Source organism: Lissotriton vulgaris, chromosome 9 (assembly GCF_964263255.1).
Source record: "Lissotriton vulgaris chromosome 9, aLisVul1.2, whole genome shotgun sequence".
Taxonomy (NCBI): Eukaryota; Metazoa; Chordata; class Amphibia; order Caudata; family Salamandridae; genus Lissotriton; species Lissotriton vulgaris.
The window spans coordinates 370,968,997-370,994,441 of NC_141697.1; the positions used below are offsets into that span (position 1 = coordinate 370,968,997).

At 43.2% G+C, this 25,445-nt stretch overlaps 1 protein-coding gene across 2 annotated transcripts in view; it reads right to left on the reverse strand.

The window, feature by feature from the left end:
* The window catches only part of ATG2B (autophagy related 2B), a 1,072,129-nt gene that overhangs the window by 461,303 nt on the left and 585,381 nt on the right, over window positions 1-25,445 (reverse strand). For both annotated transcript variants that reach the window (XM_086937744.1, XM_086937743.1), the window contains exons 26-28: window positions 21,253-21,323; window positions 14,497-14,573; window positions 1,779-1,949 (exon numbers count right to left, since the gene is read on the reverse strand). In XM_086937744.1, the coding sequence (XP_086793870.1) occupies window positions 1,779-1,949; window positions 14,497-14,573; window positions 21,253-21,323 (319 nt within the window). The remainder of the gene's footprint in view (window positions 1-1,778; window positions 1,950-14,496; window positions 14,574-21,252; window positions 21,324-25,445) is intronic.

Sequence of the window (25,445 nt, forward strand, 5' to 3'; positions counted from 1 at the left end):
AATTTGTTGCAGGATTCTTCAACCTAGGTGCAGAATATTCCATGGGATCACCAATGCTCCTTTGGTTGAGCACTATAAACAGGCCACACTGCACAGCACGAGAAATAGCAAGCAACTGAACAAGTATTGAAGAATACCAAAGTGACTAACGTTCTTCGGATCCTCATGATATTGACATGCAGATGGATAGATTGCCATGAATCTGCTGTTACAGGTCTCAATGTCTATGGCGGAACGATACAGACGGTTTTCATCTATAGGTATTGACAATGTGGGTTCCACTGATAATGACATTGACTTTCTGTTCTTTGTTTTTGTCCCATCTGGCTATATTCAAATTTGGGTCTCCCACTGTATTTATTGTATTATTGGCAAGTCTGCCTTTTAACAAGGTCATATCTCTGTATCATTGACTCGTTTGATCTGATCATATTAATGTGCTAATTGAATGTTTTTGCTTATCTTTATTTTTCACTGTTCATTTGTTCTCTATGTCTCCCAAATTGCACTGTATCCTTCGATGGTGCCTGGCTTCACACAGACTACTTGCTGTCTGAACTGCCATGAGGGGGTCTTTTGTTTGACTTAGGACTTGTTCAGTGGTGCCACTCCTTAACCGCATGTTGTCCATATTAAATGCTTACTTTATTTTCCCTCAATTATTGTGGATTAAATGCATGAGCTTTTGGGGATTTGTTCTTCGATCACTCGTCGGTCTCCTTCAATTTATACCCACTAGAATGTGTTAAAACAGTTTATTCATTTTTGTGGCTGGCAGTTTACTTACTTTTCGGCTCCGATTTTGTTTATCTGCAGTCTTGGATTTTGGTCATTTCGAACTCTCTATTGCCTCGTGAGTAGTGTACGATGTTTCTCACTTCTCCCTGCTCCACGTGACATCAGACACACTTTTATATTTGAAGGCCCTTCCCACAACATGGGACTTTGTGGTTATGGGTTTCAGTTCCCGTGTGCAGCTTGTAATTCAAGGGATGTAGGGGTTTCCTACCTGCCCACCATCTTGAGGTTAATGACCATTTAAGGGGCTCCCTGAGCAGCATTTTCTCTGGCTGACTTTGAGCAACCCATGGCGATGCAGTGCGCGCAACAACATTTGTTTTATTTATTTATATGTTCACGTACCTGTATTTGGCCTTATTCCGTAGTTTACTACCCCCCACCATGACCCTCCCCCGCCACACGTCACCGCCTGGCAGCACTACCACCACCAACCGCAACTGCACTGAAGTATACAAAAAAGTTTCCCCTGAGGACCAGGGTCGGTACTGATCTGCATATTGTGGGCCTTTGTCTACAATGGCATGGTTGGCGAAGATGTGGGCTGAGTGATTTCCAGTGGCTGAGATTAATGAAGCGTTCCATCGATCACCTTGTTGTTGTTGCAGTTGATGCCCTAAATGTGACGGGTATATCCAGACAAGGGTTCCATGCTCACTTTGCAAAAAGACTCAAGGTACACCTCACTGATGAACCCCAAGCAGGATGAAAGTGGTCTGGCGTTGCTTGTGGTCCCTTCTGGAGGGGGTCTCACCTGCCAGTTCAGGACAGACTGCTCTATGAGTTAAAGGCTGAGATTAATTAAAGTATTTAATCCATCACCTTGTTAAGGTTGTAATACGGAAGAACACAGGCAAGCTGTCAATCACATTTTCAGATATTTAATCAGCAAATAATAAACAGTTTTTTTACAGGGGTATACAAGCCAAGACCCAGAACAAAATAGCATTCATCAGCAAGGGAGACTTAGAAATGTTTACCTTGCTACCCTGCTTGGGTACTTCAGGCGTAAGCTCCGTTCTAGTGGGTGGATGCAAATCACCATAATTGGCAATATACTGAATTAGATTCATGAGTGCTGCACAAGAATCAGAGCAAGTTCGGATATGAATCACGTCGCTTGAACAGTGGAGCTCAAACCGTGGTTTTGTCTACAAATAAAGCAAAGACTTGTTAAAACAGACTGTAAAAGAATGTTTTGGTGGTTACTGCAGGCCAAAGAAAATGGAATTGCTACATTTCAAAATATACATTTTTAAGTGTATTAATACATTGAGATCAACACATTGGGCGATCACCTTGACATACCAAGTACGAGTTGCAGTACAAAAACCAAGATGTTACCTTGAAGATATGACATTTTTTGCTGCCAACTTTCAGGGCCACAGAGGTCCTTTTCCCAAGCCGTTATGGAACTAAAACACGCCCTTAGAACTATTTGATTACATTTTATCAGAAGTGAAAGGAAAAGACAAGTACATCGACCAGACAGTAGAGATAAAGTGAGGTTTATTTCAAGGAAATGCCCATCCACCAGGAGGTGACGACGAGATGGGACTCAGACACTAAATATTCTACTATGGCTAATAACCTTCACCGAAGATTCCATCCACTTATATGGCAAGAGACAGCCAATGCCACTCATCTCCCTCCTATAAAAACAACTCATCTTTACAAATAATTGATGTCATTTACAAAATTTCCATTTTGCCACTTAAGGAATAGGAAGATTAATCTAGGCAGGGTGGACATCTTAAGGCTGTGACGCGGCCTAACAAAGAGAGTGGGTAGTGCTGATATTGCTCCAGGTTGGTGCATATGCTCTTCAACAGCTCTCGATAGTTAAGAGCATTCATACCCTCGGACACAGCTGGACCCCGAAATATGCAATGGGCTTGGCTGCCCAGCCAATCATGTAGGATTGTTTCAAAATCTCCACTGTAGAAAGGGGAACTGAGATGTTGAGACCCTGGGATTTATGAATGTTCATGTGAAACCCTGACACGTCCCCAAATTCCTCCAGCTCTTTTAGGAAGTGGGGTAGGCTCTTGTGGGGGTCGTCTAGCATGACTAGTATGTCAACTGCATACAAGTTGATTTGGTGTTCCTCTCCGCCGAGAGGAACACCCTTGATCCCGAGATGATCTCTCACTCTCTGCATGAAGGGTTCAATGTAGAGAGCGAAAAGGAGGGGTGAGAAAGGGCAGCCCTGCTGGTTGCCCCGATGTATTTGGAAACCCTCAGAACTATGCATGTTCACCCGTACAGTGGCCACTGGGGACCTGTAGCCACTCAGGACCCAGAATTTAAGCCTTTCCCCTAGCCCAAAGAGCGCCAGTGTCGCTTCCAGGAAAGGCCAATGAACCCGGTCATACGCTTTCTCAGCGTCAACCGAGAGTAACATGCTAGACTCCTCCCTTCAATGAGCTTTATCAATGGTGTGTCACATTGTCTACTCAGGACAAACCCAACTTGGTCTGGACCTATCAATCCCTGAATAAAGGGACTGAGACGAGCCACCAGGATTCCTGTGAACAACTTTGCTTCAGTTTTCAAGAGTGAGATATGGCGGTAATTGGCGCAAAAGCGTCTGTCCTTCCAAGGTTTGCAATGGCGACAATGGACGCTTCTTGCATCGAAGGCGGGAGGATGGCCGCATGAACAATATCATTGAAGAGCCAGGTGAGAACTGGGGCTAAGTGTGAGCAGAAGGTTTTATAGAACCCCGAAGAGAAGCCATCTGGACACGGGGATTTCAAGATTTTCTGCTTAAAGATAGAGGAGATGACCTCCTCTATTCGGATTGAATCATCTAGGGAGGCCACTTGGGCCTTAGTCAGGCGGGTTCGTCTCAGCTGTGCGAAGATAGCGTGAGGGGCTTCTGAGGGGAAAACCTGCTCCGAGTGCAGGGCTGCATAAAATTCTCACCCTCACGAACTCGGATAGCATCTGACTTGTAACCACAAGCCTATTGAGCTATAACCTTGACCTCTCAGTCTGTGTTTCCTTGTGTCAGGTCTCCCGCAAGGCTCTCCAGCACTGCCTTTCTGTCTTGGGCCATCATGGCTGGGTCTGGCCTGGCGAGACCTCAGCCCTGGGATCTCCTTCTCCATCAGGATCGTCGATTGGGCCTGGTTCCTAATTTCGCTGTGTTCCCGGGTGACCCCTCTGGCAGTTCAATCTGGAGAAGGTCGCATGCAGCTTTGATGCATCGCAGTTGGTGGGAATTCTCTTTCCAGTTAAAGATCAGTAGGAATGGGTAACCCCATGAATATGAGGTATTGTGCTCTCGGACGTAGGCAGTTACTGGGCGAAATTCTCTCCGCTTCCGCAACGTAATCGCAGAGAGGTCCTGGAAGAGTTGAAGTGGATGGCTGCGAAAGTGTACCTGGTTGGCATCTCTGGCCTTAGGAAGAATGTGTTCGTTCAGAAGGAAGCTATGAGCACATGTCAAGATGTCCGGAGGGAGCAGATTCGCTGCTTTGGGCAGGTCCACCCGGTGAACTCTGTCTAATCTAATGTCGGAGGCCTGCGTTTCCCCCAAGATCTGTGCAAAGAGCTCTGCAAAGTATTCCTCTACATTCCCTGCCTCTGCAGCCATCGGGACTTCCTGATTCTGATACTGTTGCACTTTGATCTGTTTTTGAGATCCTCGGCGTGGGCCTGAAGATCTATCTATTGATCTGTGAGGTCAATCAGTGCCTGTCTGAGCTGTGTAATTTCTTCATCCTTGGTGATCTCATAGTTTTGTAGGGCGTCCACCCTGTCCCATAAACACAAGATCTCTTTCCGTACCCCCTGCAGGTCTTGCACCAGGTCTCTCTTAAACAACTGCAAGCCCGCACTTAGGGGCAAGAACAAGGTCTCTATGTATGTACTGGTGACCAGTGCATCTCCCCCTCAGCATCTACCTAGGGCGGAGGGCCAATGGAGTGGCCAGGGCGGTCCACCAAGGGGGGGGGGGGGGACAGGATTTTTGACAAGCCTATCCTTCAGGGAGCGATGTTTCTTGCCCCGGGGCACTGCTGTAGCCTCTCCTGTAGGGGGGGGGGGGGGGGGGGGGGGACTGCAGTTGCAGCAATGCTGCCGCATGTGGATGAGCACCACTGCTCACTCTGCTATGTTCAGAAGGGAGATCGCCGTCCCCGGGCAGCAGTGTGGACGTTCCATGGGGTATGTTCTTGCCCCAGGGGGTCGACAGGCAAGTCTGACTAGGCAGGACCAGGATGCAGCACGCCCTGTGGTCACGGCTATGTAAATGTAAATGTAGTATACTTGTAAAGCGCACAGCTGCCCCAGCAACGGGGCGTCCCGGCGCTGTATAACGCTGTGGAACCCTTCCTGGCTCTCCCTGTGAGATGCCCCTCCTGGGTACCTCCAAGGTGAAGCCAGGCATCCCAGTGTTGTTGGGACCGTTGTGGAGATTAAGCAAGCTATTGCCCAGAGTTGCAGCGTGGGACCCATGATTAGAGTAGGCGCTGAGGTGGGAATTATTGAGTCCGCGGACATTGAGCCCAAGACACTGCTGCGTCAGGACTTGAACCTTGGTCCCGGGCCTGATCTCTACTTCAGAGTCTGCCGCTCTAACCAGTGAGCCACACTTCTCCACTGCTATGCAGGAGGATATTCCTTCATCGAATCCTAAGAGAAGGGATCAGGCCGCCTTCTCCCCAGGGAGGGAGGGGCGCAGGCTTACGTGCATTAGGGATTGCACCTCGGCTAAGTACTTACACCATCCAGCCTGGCCCCCCTGCTGCTGCTTACCACTCACCGAGTACTGGTACGCCTTAGGTGATTTATGTAGGCCTCAGTGGCCCTCCTCCTGGTGCCGGTTCCTCCAAACATGGTGCTGGGGCTCAACTGTCTCTGGGCAAAAGCGACCCTGCCACCTGAAGTCATCCTCAGCTCCTCGGCCTGCGAGCCGATCTGTAGCAGTCCCCAACTGTGTCGCGGCTCACCTCCCACTCTCACGGTGGGCACCTCCTTGTGTGCTCCCGTGTCGGGTGCTGGTTGCTGAGAGGGTTGGCGATGCCTTGCGGGTGCTCCCCATACCCGCTACGCTCCTCGGGCATACCGCTCGCCAAGGGAAGAGGCCCAAGCCCTCTCTGCTGCCTGGTCTCACTGCCTTTCGGCCTGGTGGGCAACGCTTTCGTGTCCGGTTCTTGAGGCCCGAATGGCGTCTGGTTGGCTTTAAGGCTTTAGCGCACCACAGTGCCCTCCGTGAGTCTGCCGTATCTGCGTTGGGGGTATCGATGCTGTGGCTGGGAGGACCTCTCCACCGCTGTGTGCCCCACCTGTCGTCCACGCTTGCCACTGGGGCCATCTCTCTGCTTCCATTTGTCATTGGCTGGGGCCGGAGAGCTCGCGCCGCCTACGACAGCCCTTCTCAGAGTCAGGCGCTACCCCTGCCCGCTGTTTGCCGGCATCGAGTCTGCTTGCCTCCTGAGGCTTCCGGGGTTGGGCGCTCGCTTTCAGGGTGAGCACTGCCCCTCGTGGCTCTCTCTGCAGACCGGGTGCCGCCTGCGAGGTCCACGGGCTGCTTGGGACTTTGAAACTTCAAGTACCCCCACCAGGAGTCATAGGTACAAAGGATTCACGGATATTTGGCCAAGGCCGGAGCGGAGGGACCATAGTGTCCCCTGTAGTCACAGTTATGAAGCTTAGATTTGTATGCAATAATCTGGCCCCTGAAACAACCTTTAAAAAACTCCCAAACTGAAAACATTGAGGCACTATCAGAATTAATCTACAAAAATTCTGTAAATAACCTCATTTCAGTTTTACAGACCTGGTCTAGAAGAGGGGTCTTATCAAACTGATAACTTAAGGAGGAAACAGATCTAACATTAGCCTGAACTACAAGCATAACTGTGCAGTGTTCCAAGAATCAACTGGCCAGAACTCTATACCAGAACTCTTTCTAATTAATACTTGAAATATTTTTTTTAAAGTTATTTGACACTGAATGAAATTGTTTTCAAAAGCAAGTATACTGTTGTAAGGTAGGATTATCAAAACACCAAGGATGAATAAAAGCATAACCACTGTTCATTCTCTGAATAATGGCAGTGGTGCCATGTAGTTAGGTCCGAGTAGGAACACCACCATTTTGCATGCTCTTGGTTTTAAGTTGCCTTCTTTCTTAAACACAATGACATTTGACACACATTTCATTCCGTGCCTGTGCAGGATAATATTCTCTGAAACAGCATTACTTACATTTTCACTTTGTCCACATATTATCACAATACCTTGACCATTCTGTACAAGGGCTAAGTTCGCTAAGTAAAATGTTGTTATTGTCCGTTCAGTGACAGAGCTATCACAATAGAATCAACAATATCGGCCTGACTGGGGCTTTGGCATGGCAACGTGTGCGATGTTTATTATATAAACAGCATCACTTCTTTGTTTAGTTAGAGGAGCATTTTGCTGACACTGATAGGTCATCCCATGCCGGAATTCCAGCCCAGCTGATTCCCGTCTACCTCTTGCGAGGGATGCTGCCCAACTCTCCACCAAGACGGGCAGCCTGATGACACTTACCCATAAGTATTGGGGAGTTAGATCACCACCCTACAGGGATCTGGCAAAAGCACCCACCCTAGACAAACTAGGTTAGTTAGCGCTAGGTAGGAGTATAATATACTATAGTACTTATATGCCAGCATATATTCACTGTATAGTACAATGGTTGAACCTTATCTTCTTCTCCAATCTCATCATGCTACTTGCGATATCCTTCTATTGATCATTGGAGCACACGTATTTTACTCAAGAATCACTTAAAAAGTATTGAAACTGTAGGTTGTGTATTTCTTTGGGTAAGCATGAGTAACCAAACAAAAACTTTCTAGATCTGTTATCACGATTTCCATGGGGGGTCAGGGTTCTCATGTGGTGAGGCTGCACAAGCATTTGTTAACTTGTCAGATTAGGGGTACAGATGGTGCACTGTGAGGTAGTAGGACTTGGGCCAACATATCCTGAGGATGTGAGTGGAATCTGTGTCACACAGTCCTACCATTTATGTTTTCCAACAAATGCACAGTTTTACTTGGGAAAGTATAAGTCGTACAGCAGTGGTTTGGGGTTTTGTCTGTCGGTTTCCTACGTGCAATGAATCAAATGTTAAACTATGAAGTTGTCTAGTCATCAATATGTCTATTTTAGTTCATTCTATTATTCAACTGGCCTTCTAGAAAAGCCAAGCCCTAAATCCATCTTCCTAGTTGATCATGTTTAACATCCTTTATTTCCCACTTTAAAAGATAAGAGATATAGGCCCAGATGTATCAAACAGTTTTACCCATTCTGTGTCTATGGGAAAACGTGTGCATACATCTGGCCCATAGATAGCTACTCCTCTTACAGCAGTTCCAGAAGACATAAAAATGTATAAGAGGATGACCCAGGTACTAAATTATTAGGCTCATTTGATTTTAAATGTGTTTCCTAGAAAGAAATTATACTCTAATTAAAAGCTAGAAAAAATTATACTCTAATTAAAAGCTTCCAACGATTGCAAAATGGAAGCATTTCTATCCTTTATTGAAAAACCACTGACATTACACATTACTTTAATAAACCCTATTGATTATGAGGAACATTACTATAGCAAAAGCTTAGACTTTTTAAGAACGCTACTAATATCAAACTGATTGCTGTCTTGAAACAAACTTTTTCCCCTGCAAAAATAAAAAAATTAAAAGAATCAGGTGCTCCACCCTCCCAGACACTCAATAGACCCCATTCAGCACACCTCACGCCCAACTATGTGAATGGGCCTACTACATCCCTTCAGTGATCTCTCTCGCCTGTTCCATGAGTTGCAAAAGACAGGTAATTGCTTGTTCTTGCCCTGATACCACATTCAACAACCAAATGATGGGTGTGCTGACATTGCACTCAGGCTTCAACCTCCACCATTAGAACTACCGCCCACCAGCACCTTGACCTTTCAGCAGTGTTCAAATTCAAAAAGCCTATAAACTCTGGTCAATATTATCTCACTAAGACATAACATACTAAAACACTTCCTCAATCTTACATTTCTGCTGTAAGTCTTTTAGAAAATTGCACGCATCTGAAGCTGAAACAAACATCTGAGAGTGTCCCTTATATAGAAGATGTAATAATGATTGTTGAAATAGAGTTCCTTGGGCCACAACCCGTTGAACTGTTCCAATATTCCGTAAACTCTCTTCTCTAATGAGCTGATGATACGGTCATATAAGAAAAAAACTGCTATTTAAGTTTTCATCTGCCTCACAAGATTTCAGTAGAATGACATTAGAGAGAATCTGTTTTCTAATTCAGTAATCTGCTAAATTGGCCAAAATCGTATGTGGATATTTAGCACGGGGCACGTGTACTGGTTTGGTATACTGTCTGCCACTATTATGGACAAATCTGCATTAAAATTCAATAGAATATGTGTTTTTAGTTAGTCCGTAATGAGCTGGGTCACCCCCTCAGAGTTCTCTTTACCTTCAGCTCCTCCTAGAAAAAGTACACTTAATCTCCGAGAATCATTCTCTAACTCCTCAAGTTTATTATTTAGGGAAGTGATAACTTGTTTCGTTATTGCTAGTACATTCTGGAGAAGACTTGAACTGTTCTCAGTATCAGATACCCGCTGTTTTAACTAATCAAAGCATGTCGAAAATGGTCTACTATCTTATTGAAATGGTCATGTGATGAAGAAATAGCTTGGACTTGTGTTGTTTTCATATCTCTATTTTCATGTAGAATAGTTTCTAAAGCTTGGCTGCTGTCATGGAAAATCTTGATCAACTCATCCTACGCTACCAATGTCATGGAGTGTTTCTGTGGAGTGACAGCACTGGGCCAATACGTTTGTAGAGACAGTGTTGTTAGCAATTGTATAGTGGGGGTCATCAATGTTCTGACTTGAGCGGCCACTGGTGGTGGAATAATGCTTGGTATCTCAGGATTGATTTGATGTGTGGCACTCCCATCTCTTGTTGAAAATTGAAGAAAGAATAGCTCTGATAAGTAATACATCCTTCCCTTCTAAATTTGAGTCTAATTTTCTCTTGAATATTCTTTGCTTGAGACCTTGGTTACAATATTCTCTTTGGACTCATCTATTATCAATGAAGCACGTTTTCCCTTTGTTTTTCAACACTTACCTCGTTAGCACCCATTACTTTCTATCCAGAATAGTTCTTACCTGGCTTTTATTCAAAGACAATGTTTTTTTGCTAGTGGCCTTCTTTCGTATAGCTTGACTCTGGAGTTCATAATGTTTCTTATTGGGCCTTAATATTTGGCTTAGATTTGCTGGGACAGTGCCAAAAAGCATAACAACACACCCTACCAGGAAGGTGTACCCATGATTAAGGAAGATCGCAGGTACTCTCCTCGAGAGCCACACTCATTTCAGGGGATGACTAACAACCTCCCCCTGTCCCTACCAAGTACCTTCTACTGGATAAAAGTACTGAGTTTAAAATACATCAGGATAAGGGCATCACCTGATCCATGAGTCGTGTTTCTCACCACTTCTCCTTTGTTAACCTCTAAGAAAGGGCTGCAGAACATTCTTTATGAGCCAACATGGCCCTAGTCTTAAATTGCGTCTTTCACCTTCTCCTTATCTGGTCCTCATTCCAACATCTTGGTCGTGTTAAACCACACAAAAGAACACCAAGAGTACAAGACCAGAGGTAGGTACCTTTGTCCAAATAGGGACCCTTGCTCCTAGTCAGAGTAAGAAGAATACACACTTTAGATAACCCCCACTGCCCACCCCTAGATAGCTTGCCACGAGCAGACCGTCTCAACAAGTCCAAAATGACAAAACTCCAACATACAAGTAATGAGAATATGACTTTAAAAAGGTTTCAAATAACTTGGTCCATAGAATACTATAGATGCGTGATTTCTCACAAGTACCTGTAGATGCGTCCAAATTCACAAGGCCAAACAGCTGAAGAGATGGGAAGCATTGAAAACAAAGAGATGCATCAATTCCTGAGACCTTGGAGAGGCGATGCAACAGTTCTGCCGCACTCAGGAGAAGTGATGCGTCGAATCCAGTCTGTAGGGATAAGTGATGCGTTGACTCCAAGACGATTCTGGTCCGCATAGGGAAAATGTGACGCACAGGTGCAATGTGTGGAAATCCGACATTTGTCGGCGACCGATGCAGCGGCATCAAGTGGTGCTGCTTCGGTTTCTTAAGCCGCAATCCCTTGATGTGTCAGTTCTTGCAGTCGCGACAGTTGCTGCGTTGGTTCCGCAGCGGTGCAGCGATGTGTGGAGATTCTTCTCACACAGCGGTGCTGCGTCAGAAAAATAGCCACAAGAAGAGCGCTGCATCGATTTCTTCAGTTCTTCTTTCTTCCAGCTCCCAACAGCAGGCCAACTACTGGAATAGGCACTTCCTGGCAGGTCAGAACTCTCAGCAACAGAGTTCAGGGGAGCTGGAGGTGAAGTCTTTGTGTCCCTGAGACTTCACAACTTGAGGCCAGCAGACACCGGCCCTTGGACATCATCTTCAAGCAGGGTGAAAGCAAAGTTCCAGTCTTTGTACTCTCCTTGGCAGAAACAGCAACTGCTGGCCAACCCCTCACAGCAAAGGGGCAGTACTCCTCCTCACAGCTCTTCAGCTCTTTTGCTTGGCAAATGTTCCCCTTGAGTCAAGAAGTAATCTAAAGTTCTAGGGTTTAAGGTCAACTACTTATACCCTATTTTATCTTTGTTTTCTTAGTGCAAGGGTCTCTGAGCCCAGTCCAAACCAGTTCTATCCTCACTGGTGAAGTATGACCACAGGGGGTGAAGACAGCCTTGTGCAAAGGAGATAGGCCCTATTCAGGTGGAAGGAATCTCCTCCCAATATTGTAAATGCAGCCAAGCCCCAACCAGCTCAGCTCTGAGTCATCCAGAAAGGGCCAGGCACACCTCAACTCCACCCAGAGGCTGTCTGGAGTGAAGGCACATCCCCAGCCTCTTTCCCTCCAAAACCAGACAGTCAATCCACAAAAAGGCAGAGGGACACAGAATGGTTAAACCAGACAATGTCTACTTTCGAAAAGTTATGAATCAACAGAAGAGTGACTAAAAAAGTAAAGGGATAGTCAATAGCTACCACCAAGCAAAGAAATTATTTCAAACAAAGAGCAGTCAAACAGTTAGGGTTGCATGCAGAGTGCCACAAGAAGAACCCTCAGGCACCAACAAGACAGTCGGTTGCCATTTGTCTTCATTGGGTTCTTTTAGAAAGTAGTGGTAGAAAAGTTAAAAGAGGTGTGGACCACTCCCCGAATTTAGAAAAAAATATTTTATTAAGGGGGTAGCTCTAACTTCCTTAAAAATCTTGGTAAGAAGAAGCGGACAGAAATGTGGTTATGTTAATTTGAACCACCCAGTCCTACACAAAAAACAATATAGGTCGACATGTTTTTGCTACAAGGAGCCTAAACTCAGCTCAGCGTTCATCAGGACCATACATGACTACATCAAGTGGGTGAAGCACGCTAAGGCTTCACTGCCACTTGAGGTAGAAGAATTTATAAAAAAGCGATTACGACCTTCTGTGTAATCGGGACACTGGAACTTCCCAGTGTTTCTCCTCCTATATGTGAGGGATTTAGGTATGAGTGTCGATTTTACAACCTGCTTGTTGTCCGCGGCCTGGCAACAAGCAGGTTTATATGCGGGGAGTCGCCGGGAGTCAGGTGCCCGATCGTGAAGATTTTTCCCCAGCCGCGAGCCCATGCGGTGCTGTAAAATCGACACGCATACCTAAATCCCTCACATATAGGAGGAGAAACACTAGGAAGTTCCAGTGTCCCGATTACACAGAAGGTCGTAATCCTTTTTTTATAAATTTCTAAAAGTGGCATTTTCAAACACAATGTAAAAACCATCTTTACTAAAAAATAAGTTATTAAATTCTGAGTTCAGAAGGTCTAAACTTTATTTCTCCATCTTGTCCCGATGGTTAGTTATACTTGTAATATGTTACAAAGTATTTCCCATTCTATCCTATGGGACAGATAGGCTTTTAATAGTGAAAAACAAAATTGGCAGTATTTCAGTATCAGGACTTGTCACATACACCAGTAAATGTCCAGCATTTCACTTATACTGCAACCTGCCCTAAAGGGGTACCTTGGGCCTACCATAGGGGTGCTTTATAGGTAAGAAAAGGGAAGGTTAGGGCCTGGCAAGTGGGTGCACTTGCCAGGTCGACATGGCAGTTAATCTGTGCACAGACACTGCAGTGGTAGTGATATATGGATAGATGTAGCCTGATTACTGTGTCAAGTTAGCATGAGCTTTTTGTGAGTTTAAACGCCCTTTTTCCTTTCTGCTGCTTTTGCACACAACACGCATCCCCTGCTTTAGCTTTGAGCCTAGTAAAATGTTTTCGGTTCATACTAGAATAATATGTTGTTACACTGATATCAGCCTTGCTTGGCGAGCTGTGTCTGAACAGTGAGTGCTGAAACCTTCAAGCATATCTCAACACAGTAGTTGTTATGAGCACTGATCTTCGCAGGTCTCTAGACATAACATACATGAAGCTGCAGCCAAGTTCTGGCTTTAGGCGCGATTTAATATTGCTTTGCACAAGAGCGTACACACACACTTGATGGTGCTTAGCATGCAGAGAGCTGGTTGCTGATGATGTGATCCCTCACCACTAGGATCTCGAGGTATGGGGCCGCTCTGCTAAAACCCAAAAGAGATCTCCTTAGATATAATATAATATACTAACTAGGGAGGGTGAGAATTAGGTTTTGTTAAACCCTATTCATTTTAGCATAATACTAATGCTTGCACCGTTTGTGTTCTATGGACTAGTGACTATGCTGATTACTTTGTTTCTTATAATATGTTTGCTTGTATTAGCTAAGATACTGCGCATGAGAGCACTGCATTAGTGAATAAACATTTCAAATATGCTCGTGTCCTCTTTTACTCCTTGTTCTGGATTGGAATGATTGCATAACGAAAGAATGTTCATGTGTTCCACGTTACCTGAGGTGTACTAAGTTCATGTTCTGATTTGTCTAAGCATTGGGAGTTTATGATGACCAATGAGACACTGTAGGCTAGTCTGGTAGGGGATTTATGGGTACTAAGGTGAGTTTTGGCACACCCTAATTCACTGAGGTTCCAAGCCTCTATGCACAGTCCTGTCTGAGCACGGAATCCCTGCGACAGTAGGTCTGAGATACCTTTTCAGGGCTACTCATGTGAGTGGCACAATCGGTGCTGTAGGCCCACTAGTAGCATTTGATTTACAGGCACTGGCACACTCAGTGCAATTTACTAGGGGCTTACCAGTAAATAAAATATGCCAATCAGGGAGAACCGATTGTAAACACAATTTACACAGGGAACACTTGCACTTTGCCACTGATCAGCAGTGGCAAAGTACCTAAAGCATCTAAGCCAGCAAAAACTAAAAAAGTCAGGGGAAACCAGGCTAAGGATGCCAATTCTAACACAAACTAACAGTGGAGCATGATGGGAGCTCCGCTCTCATCCATGGTTATTCAAATACAATTAACAAGACAGAAAATGCAACTCGCCATTATCAACATGTCATATCATTAAAATTACCTTGGAAAATCTCAATAACTGGCAAACAAGTGTACTCACAATCAATATTAGGATAGTATTTATTTGAATCATTTTTCTATTATATTCAAAACTCACCCTTTCTCCATCTGCACCTGGTTTCACTGCAGTAATTGTCAGTTCCAAAAGTCCCATATCCATAAGTCGGACATAATCTTAAAGTGAAAATACTTTCAATAAGATATAAGCAGCTTTAAATCATTCAAACAGATTTTACATTTCAATGAAGTAACATATGTATTTCAATTAAAAAACACGTGTCAACACACACTATTATGGTATAGTCTTGCAATGGCTACCTATGTTAGAAGACTTTCCTTTGTGCCAAGAACACTTGGTAAAAAGAGTATGCTACAAGTCATAACATTGCTAAATGTTCAGACCACTTTGATTATTTAAGAAAAGGGACTGAATTATTCCCTGTGCAACACCATTACCTTGTACAATGTATAAGGTACCAAATCATCTAAGTAATGTTGCATTTATCACCGCTTTCTTGTCTGATCCATCGGAGTTCCACACAACATGTAGATTTTAAAAGTTGTGTTTGGTGAGAAAACAAAGACATATTGTTTTAAAGTTTGGGATACCTAAGTGCAACTTTAAACTCACACCTGTAGTGATACATTTACATTTTTCCATCTTTGAAGCCTTGCTGGATTCACAGTACCTACAACCAGAAACGCAGTCCTAAACAATGCCAGTTTCTCCAATGCCTGGTTCATGGGAACTACGGATCCTTGCAGACCATTGCTGAGGTCTCAATGATTCCTTGGGTTGTATTTTTCCACATTCAAAAAGAGCTTGCCTTTCTTGCACAGATCACTGCACTCCTGGGGATAGGAGAGCTCTTCAGCAATGTAGAGTATTTCATTCTTTTCCTGTGCTTTTCTTTTTGGGGGATTCAAATCTTTTTACTACATTGCAATGGATTCTGGAAAGGAAAAACACGAGAGGGGAAATCCAGAGAAACATGGCGAGGAGAGAAATGAAGAACGGGATGATGTTCAGAGTGAGGATTTAAGACTGCCACTATAATCCATTTTTCTCTAATCCACCATTTTGTTTTCCACCTATTGTCTTTCAAGTGTATCAAAAAACTCTCCAAATAGAAGTTGTGCACTTTGTGCTGAGCAGAGGCAGCAAGGTGAATACTACTTCAGAACATCTTCTATGTGCAAGTACATTAATTCTTGGCATGAAAAGCAGTTCAATGCCAAAAAGAGGATGAGAGATGCCAAAGAGGTAAATACATCATTAGCAATGCAACACATCATCCCTCCTTGAGAGGCTGAGTGAAGATGTCCACCAGGAGGAACAAAAAAAAAGTGATCCATTCTTTCTAACTATGGGTTTGAATTGCTTGATGTACCACAAGGTCATCTCCAGTACAGAGTAAAGTGGAAGAGCCTGCCAAAACCAACTGCTTCTCCACCAGTAGATGTGTAAAAAGTATTTTTATGCCAATTCGTTAGCTATTGTTGAAGCTGCTATTTTAGGTTATCCCCAAAAACCACAGTTCCTGAAGAGATACAGCAGATCCTGTCAATCTTTTCAATTTATTTTTAATATACTCTAGGCGGGTCGCATTCAGCGTTCACTTTACTATGGCCTCAGGGTCAGGATGCAACTCCCCCTCCTTTTATATGGCCATGCTTTTTTCTGTAGGATGAAGGGACCTTACCACGCATCCTAAAATGGCTTTCATAAGAAAAATATTTCTTTTAAAGCAGCCAGTCAGAGCCCCTGCCTTATTTGATTCCTCTGTGTTTTAGTTTACAGGACTCAAGAAAGATTCATAAATCCCAAACAGACAAACACAAATGTTCACTGTTTAAAGCCTACTCAGCAACGTTTTGAAACGCTTAGATCTCCAAACTTATTGAACAGATTTACACCAAACCAACAAATACATGTTTTCTGAGTATGGTTTTACTTTCATGACAAGTTTGCTGTAAATCCACTCTTTAGTCTGGATTGTAGGCAAAAGCTAAATTTTCTATAGCAGATAAAATAGCAAAGTAACAACCCCTACCCCTTCTCCCCTTTACTTCTTTTTTGCTTGTGCTGATCTCACCAAAAATATACATGCCCAACCTTAGCTGACTATGCCAAGCAACTGTCGAATTTCACACAAATCCATTCATGAGGTCAAAGCTATGGGCAATTTAAAAATTCATTTTTTAATGGAATACTGCAGTGACAGAATCACTATGTAATGCACTCCAATGCTCAATGCCACTTTCCCAGCGCTCTAGTCAGTGGGGTGCAGCATAAAGGTGGGTGAGCTGACCCAACTGATATAGAAATATGCTCAGCAACAGAATCTCCATGTACTCCGCACTTCAATGCATTTACAGATGCAAGTTTATTACACAATTGTCGTAGCCAATGTGTAGTTATACGTGAGTGAGAGGTTCCATAAGAAGAGCATTTTTTTTTTAATACCAACTTTAGTGCCATTCGACAAACCTTTACAACATTTTCCAAAACAAAATTCATCAACATCAGCTCCTTCCTGAAAATATTCGGGCTGTTCCATCAAGAAGGGGCAAGGAAAAAGGAGAGTGCGGGCAAAGCGCTTTCCCTCATGCTTTTGCTATAGGAATTGCTGCCGCTTTTAGCTTGCATTTTGTTCCATATTGATTTTAAACTTCTTATTGCACTTCCCTGTTGTATGAAATTGAATTTGATTGTTTACCTTAAACTTGTCAGGCTCAATACCTCTCCCTAATGGTGTTGGGTTGAAAGTTCCGGATTCACTTTCCCTCTAACCCCTACAGGGGGCAGAGCCAGCTCCTGAACTGGGCCATGAAATTCCGGCCAGAGCGCGGGAGCGCAGTGCACATGAGCAGCGGGCGCGCCAAAGGCAAGCCCTTCTGTGCCTGTCCGTGTCCGTCTGGGGTCAGGTGCCAGACACTATGCTCAAATTGTAAGTTATTCCCCACACGACTTGAAATGCCTGTGCACCAACAATCATTTACTTGAACCGATTACGCATCTAAAACTAATCAATCAGGATATCATGAAATACAGAGATCACCTTCCTCCCCGTCAGATAACGCCAACAGGCAAGGCAACTACATAGGTGGAGATACCGTTTCTAAATACCACAGTCAAGGGACGACTGAACTAAAAGTTTCCTACGTGAATACTCGCTCCCTGGTTAAACACCAACTAGATATATATTTCAGCTTCTGGACTTGGATAAACTGGACAAACTTGTTCTTACCGAAACATGGCTTTCTGCAGAGTCCACTCTAGACATTCAAGCGGCCCTCCCTAGTAATTAATAAATCCTACAAGCCAATATGGCCGCCGGGAAGGTAGGGGGAGGGGTTGCGGCTATAGTTCACCAGAAATTAAAGTTCGCCTCCCTCACTGCAATGGATATCACTTCAGTTGACAGTTTAATAATTAAACTTGATTTCCTTCAGGCTCCCCTGATCTGTGTGCTAATTTATAGACCCCCTTATAATATGCTACTTTTCCCCCAACAGGTGGGTGAAAAAAGGTCCCACCTCATGGTTAATTATGCCAAAATCTTAATAATTGGGAACTTCAATTACTGGGCCAACGATGAAATGAGTGGCGCAAGCTCATCTGCATTGACTGACCTATTCAGTGGACTGAACTGTGTTCAACATGTGGCAGCTCTCACTCATATTAAAGGCCATACCCTTGATCAAGTTTGGACGTCCGCTACTTTATAACATTTTCCCTCAGTAATCTGGACATAGCCAAACCCCAAAGCAAGGCAAGCCTCATGGTGAGGAATTGGAGCCGCTCCAACACCAACGACTTTTGTAACCAGCTAGCTACTACAGCTCCTTCTGAACAGGCCTTGATCAACGGACACAAACATCAACTCGTGGTTAGTGGCTGCCTGTGATAGTCATGCCCCTTTCAGGAAAGTCAATAAGGTCAGACACCACGATGCCCACCGTTGGTTTTCTGAAGACCTAAAACTTAAAAAACTTGTCCTACACCGCACTTAACGCATCTGGAGATAAAACTACTCCCCAGATAATAAAAATACATACTAAACCCTCCTTAAACTGTATAAAAATTATATCTTACAAACTAAGGCAACTTATTTTTCTAACAAAATATTGAGCTCCACTAATAAATCTAAACCAATTTTTGCAATTGCTGCTGCGCTATCAAATCCGGATAGAGTCTTGGCGAAACTCACCCCTACTCAAGCACTCTGTGGCTCACTTAACACATTTTTCATTAAAAAAATCATCACCATCAAGTCCACATACCCTCTAACTCTTCCCCCACAGCTCAGTCAACTCTGCTCAGGAACTCTGACTCCCTAGAGCATTTTCCCACCATCAGCAGAGAAGTCTTTTCGAACCTACTATTGAAGGTCAAATCTGGCTCTCCAGCGGATTGCTGCCCACACACTTTCGCTACTGAACAACTCCCTCACTCAGGGGCGGACCCCAAAACATTCAAAGAAGCAGAAATAGTTTTCATCTGGAAGAAACGAGGGGCCAGTTCCCTAGCCCTTACCAACTATCACCTCATTTCCCTACTCTCTTACTTGGCCAAGGTCTTGGAAGCCCGCGTTGCAAACTACCTCTGTTATTTTATCGAACAGTTCTATTTTCTCAATCGTCATCAGGCCGGCTTCCGACCCTCCCTTTCTGCAGAGGCTGTAATTGTGATGGTTCTATATGAACTTAGGAAAGGGGCAGACAAGGGCATCACGCTGGCCCTGGTGGTCTCGATCTCCCCGCAGCATTCGACACGGTCGACCATGAACTCTTGGTGGGCTGTGCCAGTAACGCAAGGATACAGGGCTAGGATCTTAAGTGCTCACGTATTTCCTAGAGGATCGCACTCAAGCGGTTCGCCTTGCCCAATTCTCTTCCTCTAAAGGTAAATTGACCTGTGGTGTGCCGCAGGGCTCCTCCCTGTCACCACACCTGTTTAATCTGTACCTGTATCCTCTTGTTCAGTCCTTAGGTGAAAGGAAGGTATGCACTTTCAACTACACTGACAATCTTCAACTGATCTTTGACACTGACAAGTCGTCCACTTCCGTTACCAATTTTCAAACTCCCATGTGATACATTAGTAGCTGGATGAACAGTAACCACCTGAAATTAAACTCAGACAAAAATGAATTGATCCTAATTGGTGGGTCCTCAAACCCCTGGAACTCCAACTTTTGGCCGCATGAGCTGGGAAATCCACCCCTACCATCTAGATCCACTAAAAACCTTGGCAACACAATCGACTGTGATTTGTCTATGAAATCCCAGATTGGAACAGTGGTCTCTACCTGCTTCTTTCAGCTCCGAAAATCCAAACGATCACCAGATTTCTCATTACTGAAGCCCTGACCCATGTAGTTTTAGCCCTAGTCATCGCCCATATTGACTATGCCAACTCTCTCTACTTTGGTATACCGGCAAATCAATCTAAAAAGCTACAACTGGTGCAAAACAAGGCTGCCAGATTAATCTATAGCCAGCCAAGATGGCAGCATGTCACCCCTCTTTTGAAAAAGCTGCATTGGCTCCCGATGGTCAAACGCAGTGCATTCAAGTTGAGATGCCTCATTTTCAAAGCGCTCCATTGCAACTGCCCAGTGTTTGTTTCCACTCGGGTTCAGAGACACCCCCACGCAGGACCTTAGGTCTTCCCATCTAAACCTCTTAGCCATCCCATCCTTTAAACGTAAAAATTGGTGGGACTAAGATTTGCAGCACTGGCGCCTCAATTTTGGAACTCTCTTCCTCAGCACATTACATCTATGGCATCATACCCTCAATTCAGGAAACGCTTGAAAATCTGGCTCTTTCACCAGGTGTTTGAATGAATCTCTTAGCGGTAGAACTCCTTTGACCCCAGCGCCATGAAACCATGTGGTGTAGGCACACTTTACGAGTAATTTTAACATAAAATAACATAACGTAGGAAAAATTAGACAATGATACAGTAAAAACGGCTAGACAGAATTCCACCAAATTTGGCAGAAAGCTAGATCTTAACTCAAAAAGCATGCTTTTTGTGATCGGTGTAATTCTGTTCAGTCATTTTAGAGAAATGATGGTTAGAAAGGTCTAGATATCTTTTGCTGCGGGAGTCCAGCAACCCAAAATGTGATCAATGATGTAATTTGAAATGTCAACTGTAATGTCATCAATGACGTTATTGAACATGTCATCAGTGATGTAATATGCAAGGTCATAAGCAGTGCATGTCAGGGGCGCATGTTATAGTTATCTCGGTAATCTATATAGCCAGCCAAAGTACCCACTAAATAAATAATACTTAGGGGTACTGAAGACTGTTTTAACTTTTCTTTTCTCTGGCATTTGGAGACTTTCCCTCTAAAACAACACAAAGAAGCCTTCCTCCCAAAATCTTGGTTGAGCTGTCTTGAGTCCACGTGAGTGCAAGTGTGTGAATGCCCGATGATGAAGCACGATTGTACGAGTAAGGGCCTTGCAATTCCAAGTGGTCTCTCTGCCTCAAACCGATATTGATAGATAAGAAACTAATTTCTTCTTTACTCTGTGTTTAGTTTATTCACCAATAGAAAGTAATAGTACATTAAGGTTGTTACTTTTTAGGAAAATACAAACGTAACTGCAACACAGTATTTTAAATGCACTGAAGTACTTGAGGCTAACTTTTTTAGATGTACAGCCTGCAGCAGTCCCCTAAAATATAACTGAGCGACAAAAATCAAGTGGTCTTACAACTCCCAACAGTATTGACTAGTTTAGTATGCATGCAAACAATAGCTTCTAAACCTACACTGAATGGCATCTCGTCTCACATTTTTTTTTTAATTGAATATGTTTTTCTTACCACGATTCAGGCTCACTGCGACAGCATTACATTTGTCTGATAAATAGAGAGCTGCCTCATCCAAGATAATTCTGTAAATACACAATGTATATTCGATGTCAAAATTTGAAAAGGGTTGTTGAATGACAGTGATACATTCCATTAATATTAGCATAGAATAGTAAATTAAATTAAATACAATATCAAATTCTACCTCAATGTAAACGATTAGCACAAAATTAAAAACAACACAATATTAATTAGAAAACAACCAACCAACAGGATAAAAGCACAGCGATCATAAACTATAAGTTCTACTCATAACACTGCACATCAAGTTGACGTCAATTGACCTGCCATGATTTTTAAACGCAATCTGTATGAAGGATATGTTTAATGAGATGAAATGCAGCAAACAAGGAACTCTTGGTTGTAGCATAGAGGGAAATGTAAATGTTTCTCAATAGTATATTACTTTGTATAATGAGCTGCATATCAAATTGATGGTATTATGCCTGCAAATGGCTAATAATGCTGCTGTCAGAAAGGTCATACTCGAAGACGTGCACACAGTGGTCTACCTTATACAGTCAATCATTATTACAGTCTTCTAGTGAAATCACTAGTAGGCCTGAAGAGACAGCCCAAGATGTAATTTGGAACTGCTGGCAGTGGGGCACTCACATTCAAATATTAAATGTTAAATCCACCAACACTTTTATATTCAGCTTGCTTTCAATGTTTCACTCTAAACCCTCTCATAAATTACAGCTAGTTTACAGATAGTCCTATCTTTTAACCATTTCAACATCCATCATTATGGCTGATTATCCCCAGAACCCGAAAGAGAAAACCTTTGGCTAAAACTAGGAGGCTTTGGTTATTTAAAAAGATGAATATTGACCACACTCGTCTTTATTTCATTACACTGCTATATGCCACCTCTTCCATGGGAATCAGTAGTGATTACACAGGGAGCGCTGTGAAGAAATATGTCAACTTAAATGTGGGTTTTATTACTCAATCAATCGTAAGTATTCATATGACACTTTCTGCCCTAAAATATCCAAGCACGTCAAAATAGCACAGAGTATTTAAGATACATGAGTTTCAGCGTCCTTCTGAAAGGGTAGAGGTTGGTCCTGTAATGTAGACCCTCTACTAAGGTACTATATATTGCATATGGCTGTTAATTTATTGGGTACAAGCTTTCCACTAGAGTTTAGCCTTCACTTTAAATTTTATTTTGTTTGAAGAGCATTTAGCCTCTGCAACCTACCTCAATCTCCTTAGGGAAACATTTTTGAAGCTTTTCAATCGGAGAATCTGCAGCTATTCAGTATACTGCTTTATGCCCCAGGGTGAGCATTTCAGTCTGATTCTTTTCCTGAAGAGGCAGACAGTACAGTAGTTGCAGAGCTGGAGAGTCAGGAAATATTTGAGGAAAGACTATGATGGCGCCTGCTGCACTGTTTAGGAGAGTATGAGGTTTTTCTCAGTTTGGAGTTGCCAATATAGAATACTACAATAGTCTAGCTTCGCTCCAACTACTGCCCTGGCTATTGTTGCTGTAAGATTTTCCTGCAGTATGGGGTTAATGATTTTAATTAATATAAAGTGGTAGCTAAGTGATGCCCTCACTTCATTTATTTGACCATCTAGAAATATTTTATTTTCATTACGATTCCCTGTTTATATGTCTATTTTGTTTATTTCCGTGTTTTCCCACGTTTTCAACATTTTTTTTAATCAATTCCTTAAACAGAAATTGCTTTTTCCTTAATTCATGCATTCAAATTCTGGTGTTTACCAGTTTGAACTGAAAAGCAAATATTCAAATATCAGTTATAATCGGTTTGAACTGAAAACCGGAACCTATAATCATCACATATCACTACAAGGGCTTGATCCTGTCATTTAGAATTACTTAACTATCATTCACCCTAAATCTGGGTAGTTAGGCTTATTATTTCATCAGGAGTTTGGATTAATGACAAGCTACTTTGCCCTTAAACTTAATGCAGCAAAGATAGTGTTAATATCGGTGAATGTGATATCAGTGTATGCCGTAAGATGTATACAAATAACAATGTCAATACCAATAAATATGATGTCAATATGTGCAATAATATATGTATGCATAACAATTTCAATACTGGTAAATAAGATGTTGATGTACGCCATTACAAATGTACACATAATAATGAGAATGTTGGTAAACGCAATATCAATGACTGTCATGTTATATGTACACGCAATAATGAACTTGTATAATTGCTGTTGAAATCAGCCGAGTTGACCTGCCTATCAAACCCGAAGTCAGAGCTACTTGGTCAGGCAGGCCCGGAGAATCAAACCCAAACCTACTGATTGATAGGTCACAGGTGGGGCTACACTTAGCCTGATGACAAACGCGTGAACAGGGAAAAACCAGTTCAATCCCACAGATAGGCAGCTACACCACAAAGGTCTGAGCAGATGGGCCCCAATGAAAACACGACTGGCCAAAGAGGCACGCATTCTAAAAATACAACAAAGTCAGATGCCACATGCTGTTGTGAACACTCAGCCAATCAGAACACAGCATGCACACTACACACGTTGATCGTGCGCTCCCCATGCCGGATATCTGGACACACACACACCTGACCACAATGAGTCTCCACAAAGTCAAGAGACACCTGTGTCCCCTTATATGAAGGTTGAATTTATGTTTCATGACTAGAACGGATTTATGTGCTCTCCAAGAATGTGTAATTGGTTTATTGTACTTCAAGAACTGTATATAATGCCGGCTAAAACATCCGTACATCAATAAAGTCTTCAGACACAACTCTGTTGCTGCTCTCCCTGCCGCTGCATTTAATTAAACCAACTTGTTCCTGTTTTGCCAAACACCTCTAGTCTTTTCATTTTTTGAAGGTAAATTTATATCCATGGAACAATAGTTTAAATCTATTCATTCTTGTATTCCCCCAAATATCTCCTACACTCTTAAGCTATAATTTTCTGGTACTTTAGATTCATTCTACATGGGTACCATTGGCATAGTTGAAATATCTAACTTTTGAGGCCAGAAGCAGGTTTTATGTAAATAGTAAATAATAAATAACAAAGGGCAAATAATGTAAGGGATAGGCATGAACTTCAAAGGCGCCTCTATCAGGAGACTCCCGAAAGCGAACTAGCTTGCCTATTACTCAGAAAAGATAAAAAATATTGCTTGGCCACCTCAAATAGTCTGCAAACAAGATCAAAGAAAATCTATGGCACTGCTGGTGTTAAGTGGTACTGAAGAGACTTGACAATTAATGAAATGATGAAAGAGAATCAGCAGCATATACAATGGCCAGGCCTCTTGCAATTGCTAGAGCTTGTTTGCACTAACAGATAAGAAGGAGAGAGATTTAAAAACAACATAAAAATACTGGAAGTTAGCACAACTTGCCAGCACATTAATATTTAATGGTAGAGTAGCATCCTATTTAGGTCACCTGGGGAATTCTACAGAGAAAGGATAAACATTGCATGTAGCCTGTTTGGTGTAAGGTAGGCTTGAGGGACAAATGAGTATTGTATGAATTTGAATCAAGAATTTCTGGAGATTTTTGGGGGAAACGCAAGAATGGACTTCCATTCTTTGTCCTGAAATTCCCTGCCCATGTCTAGTTCCCAATGGGTCCACCAGCGTGCCAGAGAGATCGATAAATGTGCATGAAGGCCTTGATAGAGCCACCTTATCAAATGCATTCCAGTACCCATGATGTAGAGTGAATGCATAAATGATTCTACTCCGGTGCCCAGTGAAGTTTAATATACCTACTGTGTGTGTAGGATGAACAATGAATCAGGTAATCCATGCTCGTTCACAAAATCTGCATGGTTCAAGAGTGTCCCGTCTCGAAACAGTGCCCCCACTGTCGTCACCCCGGCCAGTCCGCATGTATGTAGTCGTCACTGTGTCAGGGCTCTGGCATTATAGGGAGTCCCGATAATGGTATATTGGGGGCATAAGGGACCATTTGTGCAGTGTAATTCATGACCATTTTCCAATTTGTGAGAGACACTTTTAACAGTAAAGGGATCCCAGGGCAGAGCAATCGATGTAGAGTGCCCTCAGCGAGCATTTGAGGTGTGTAGGCTATCTCTTGCAGATTACGGCCCGCAAGCCAATAGAAAAGCCACTGCAACTGGCCATTCACACGATAAGCTCA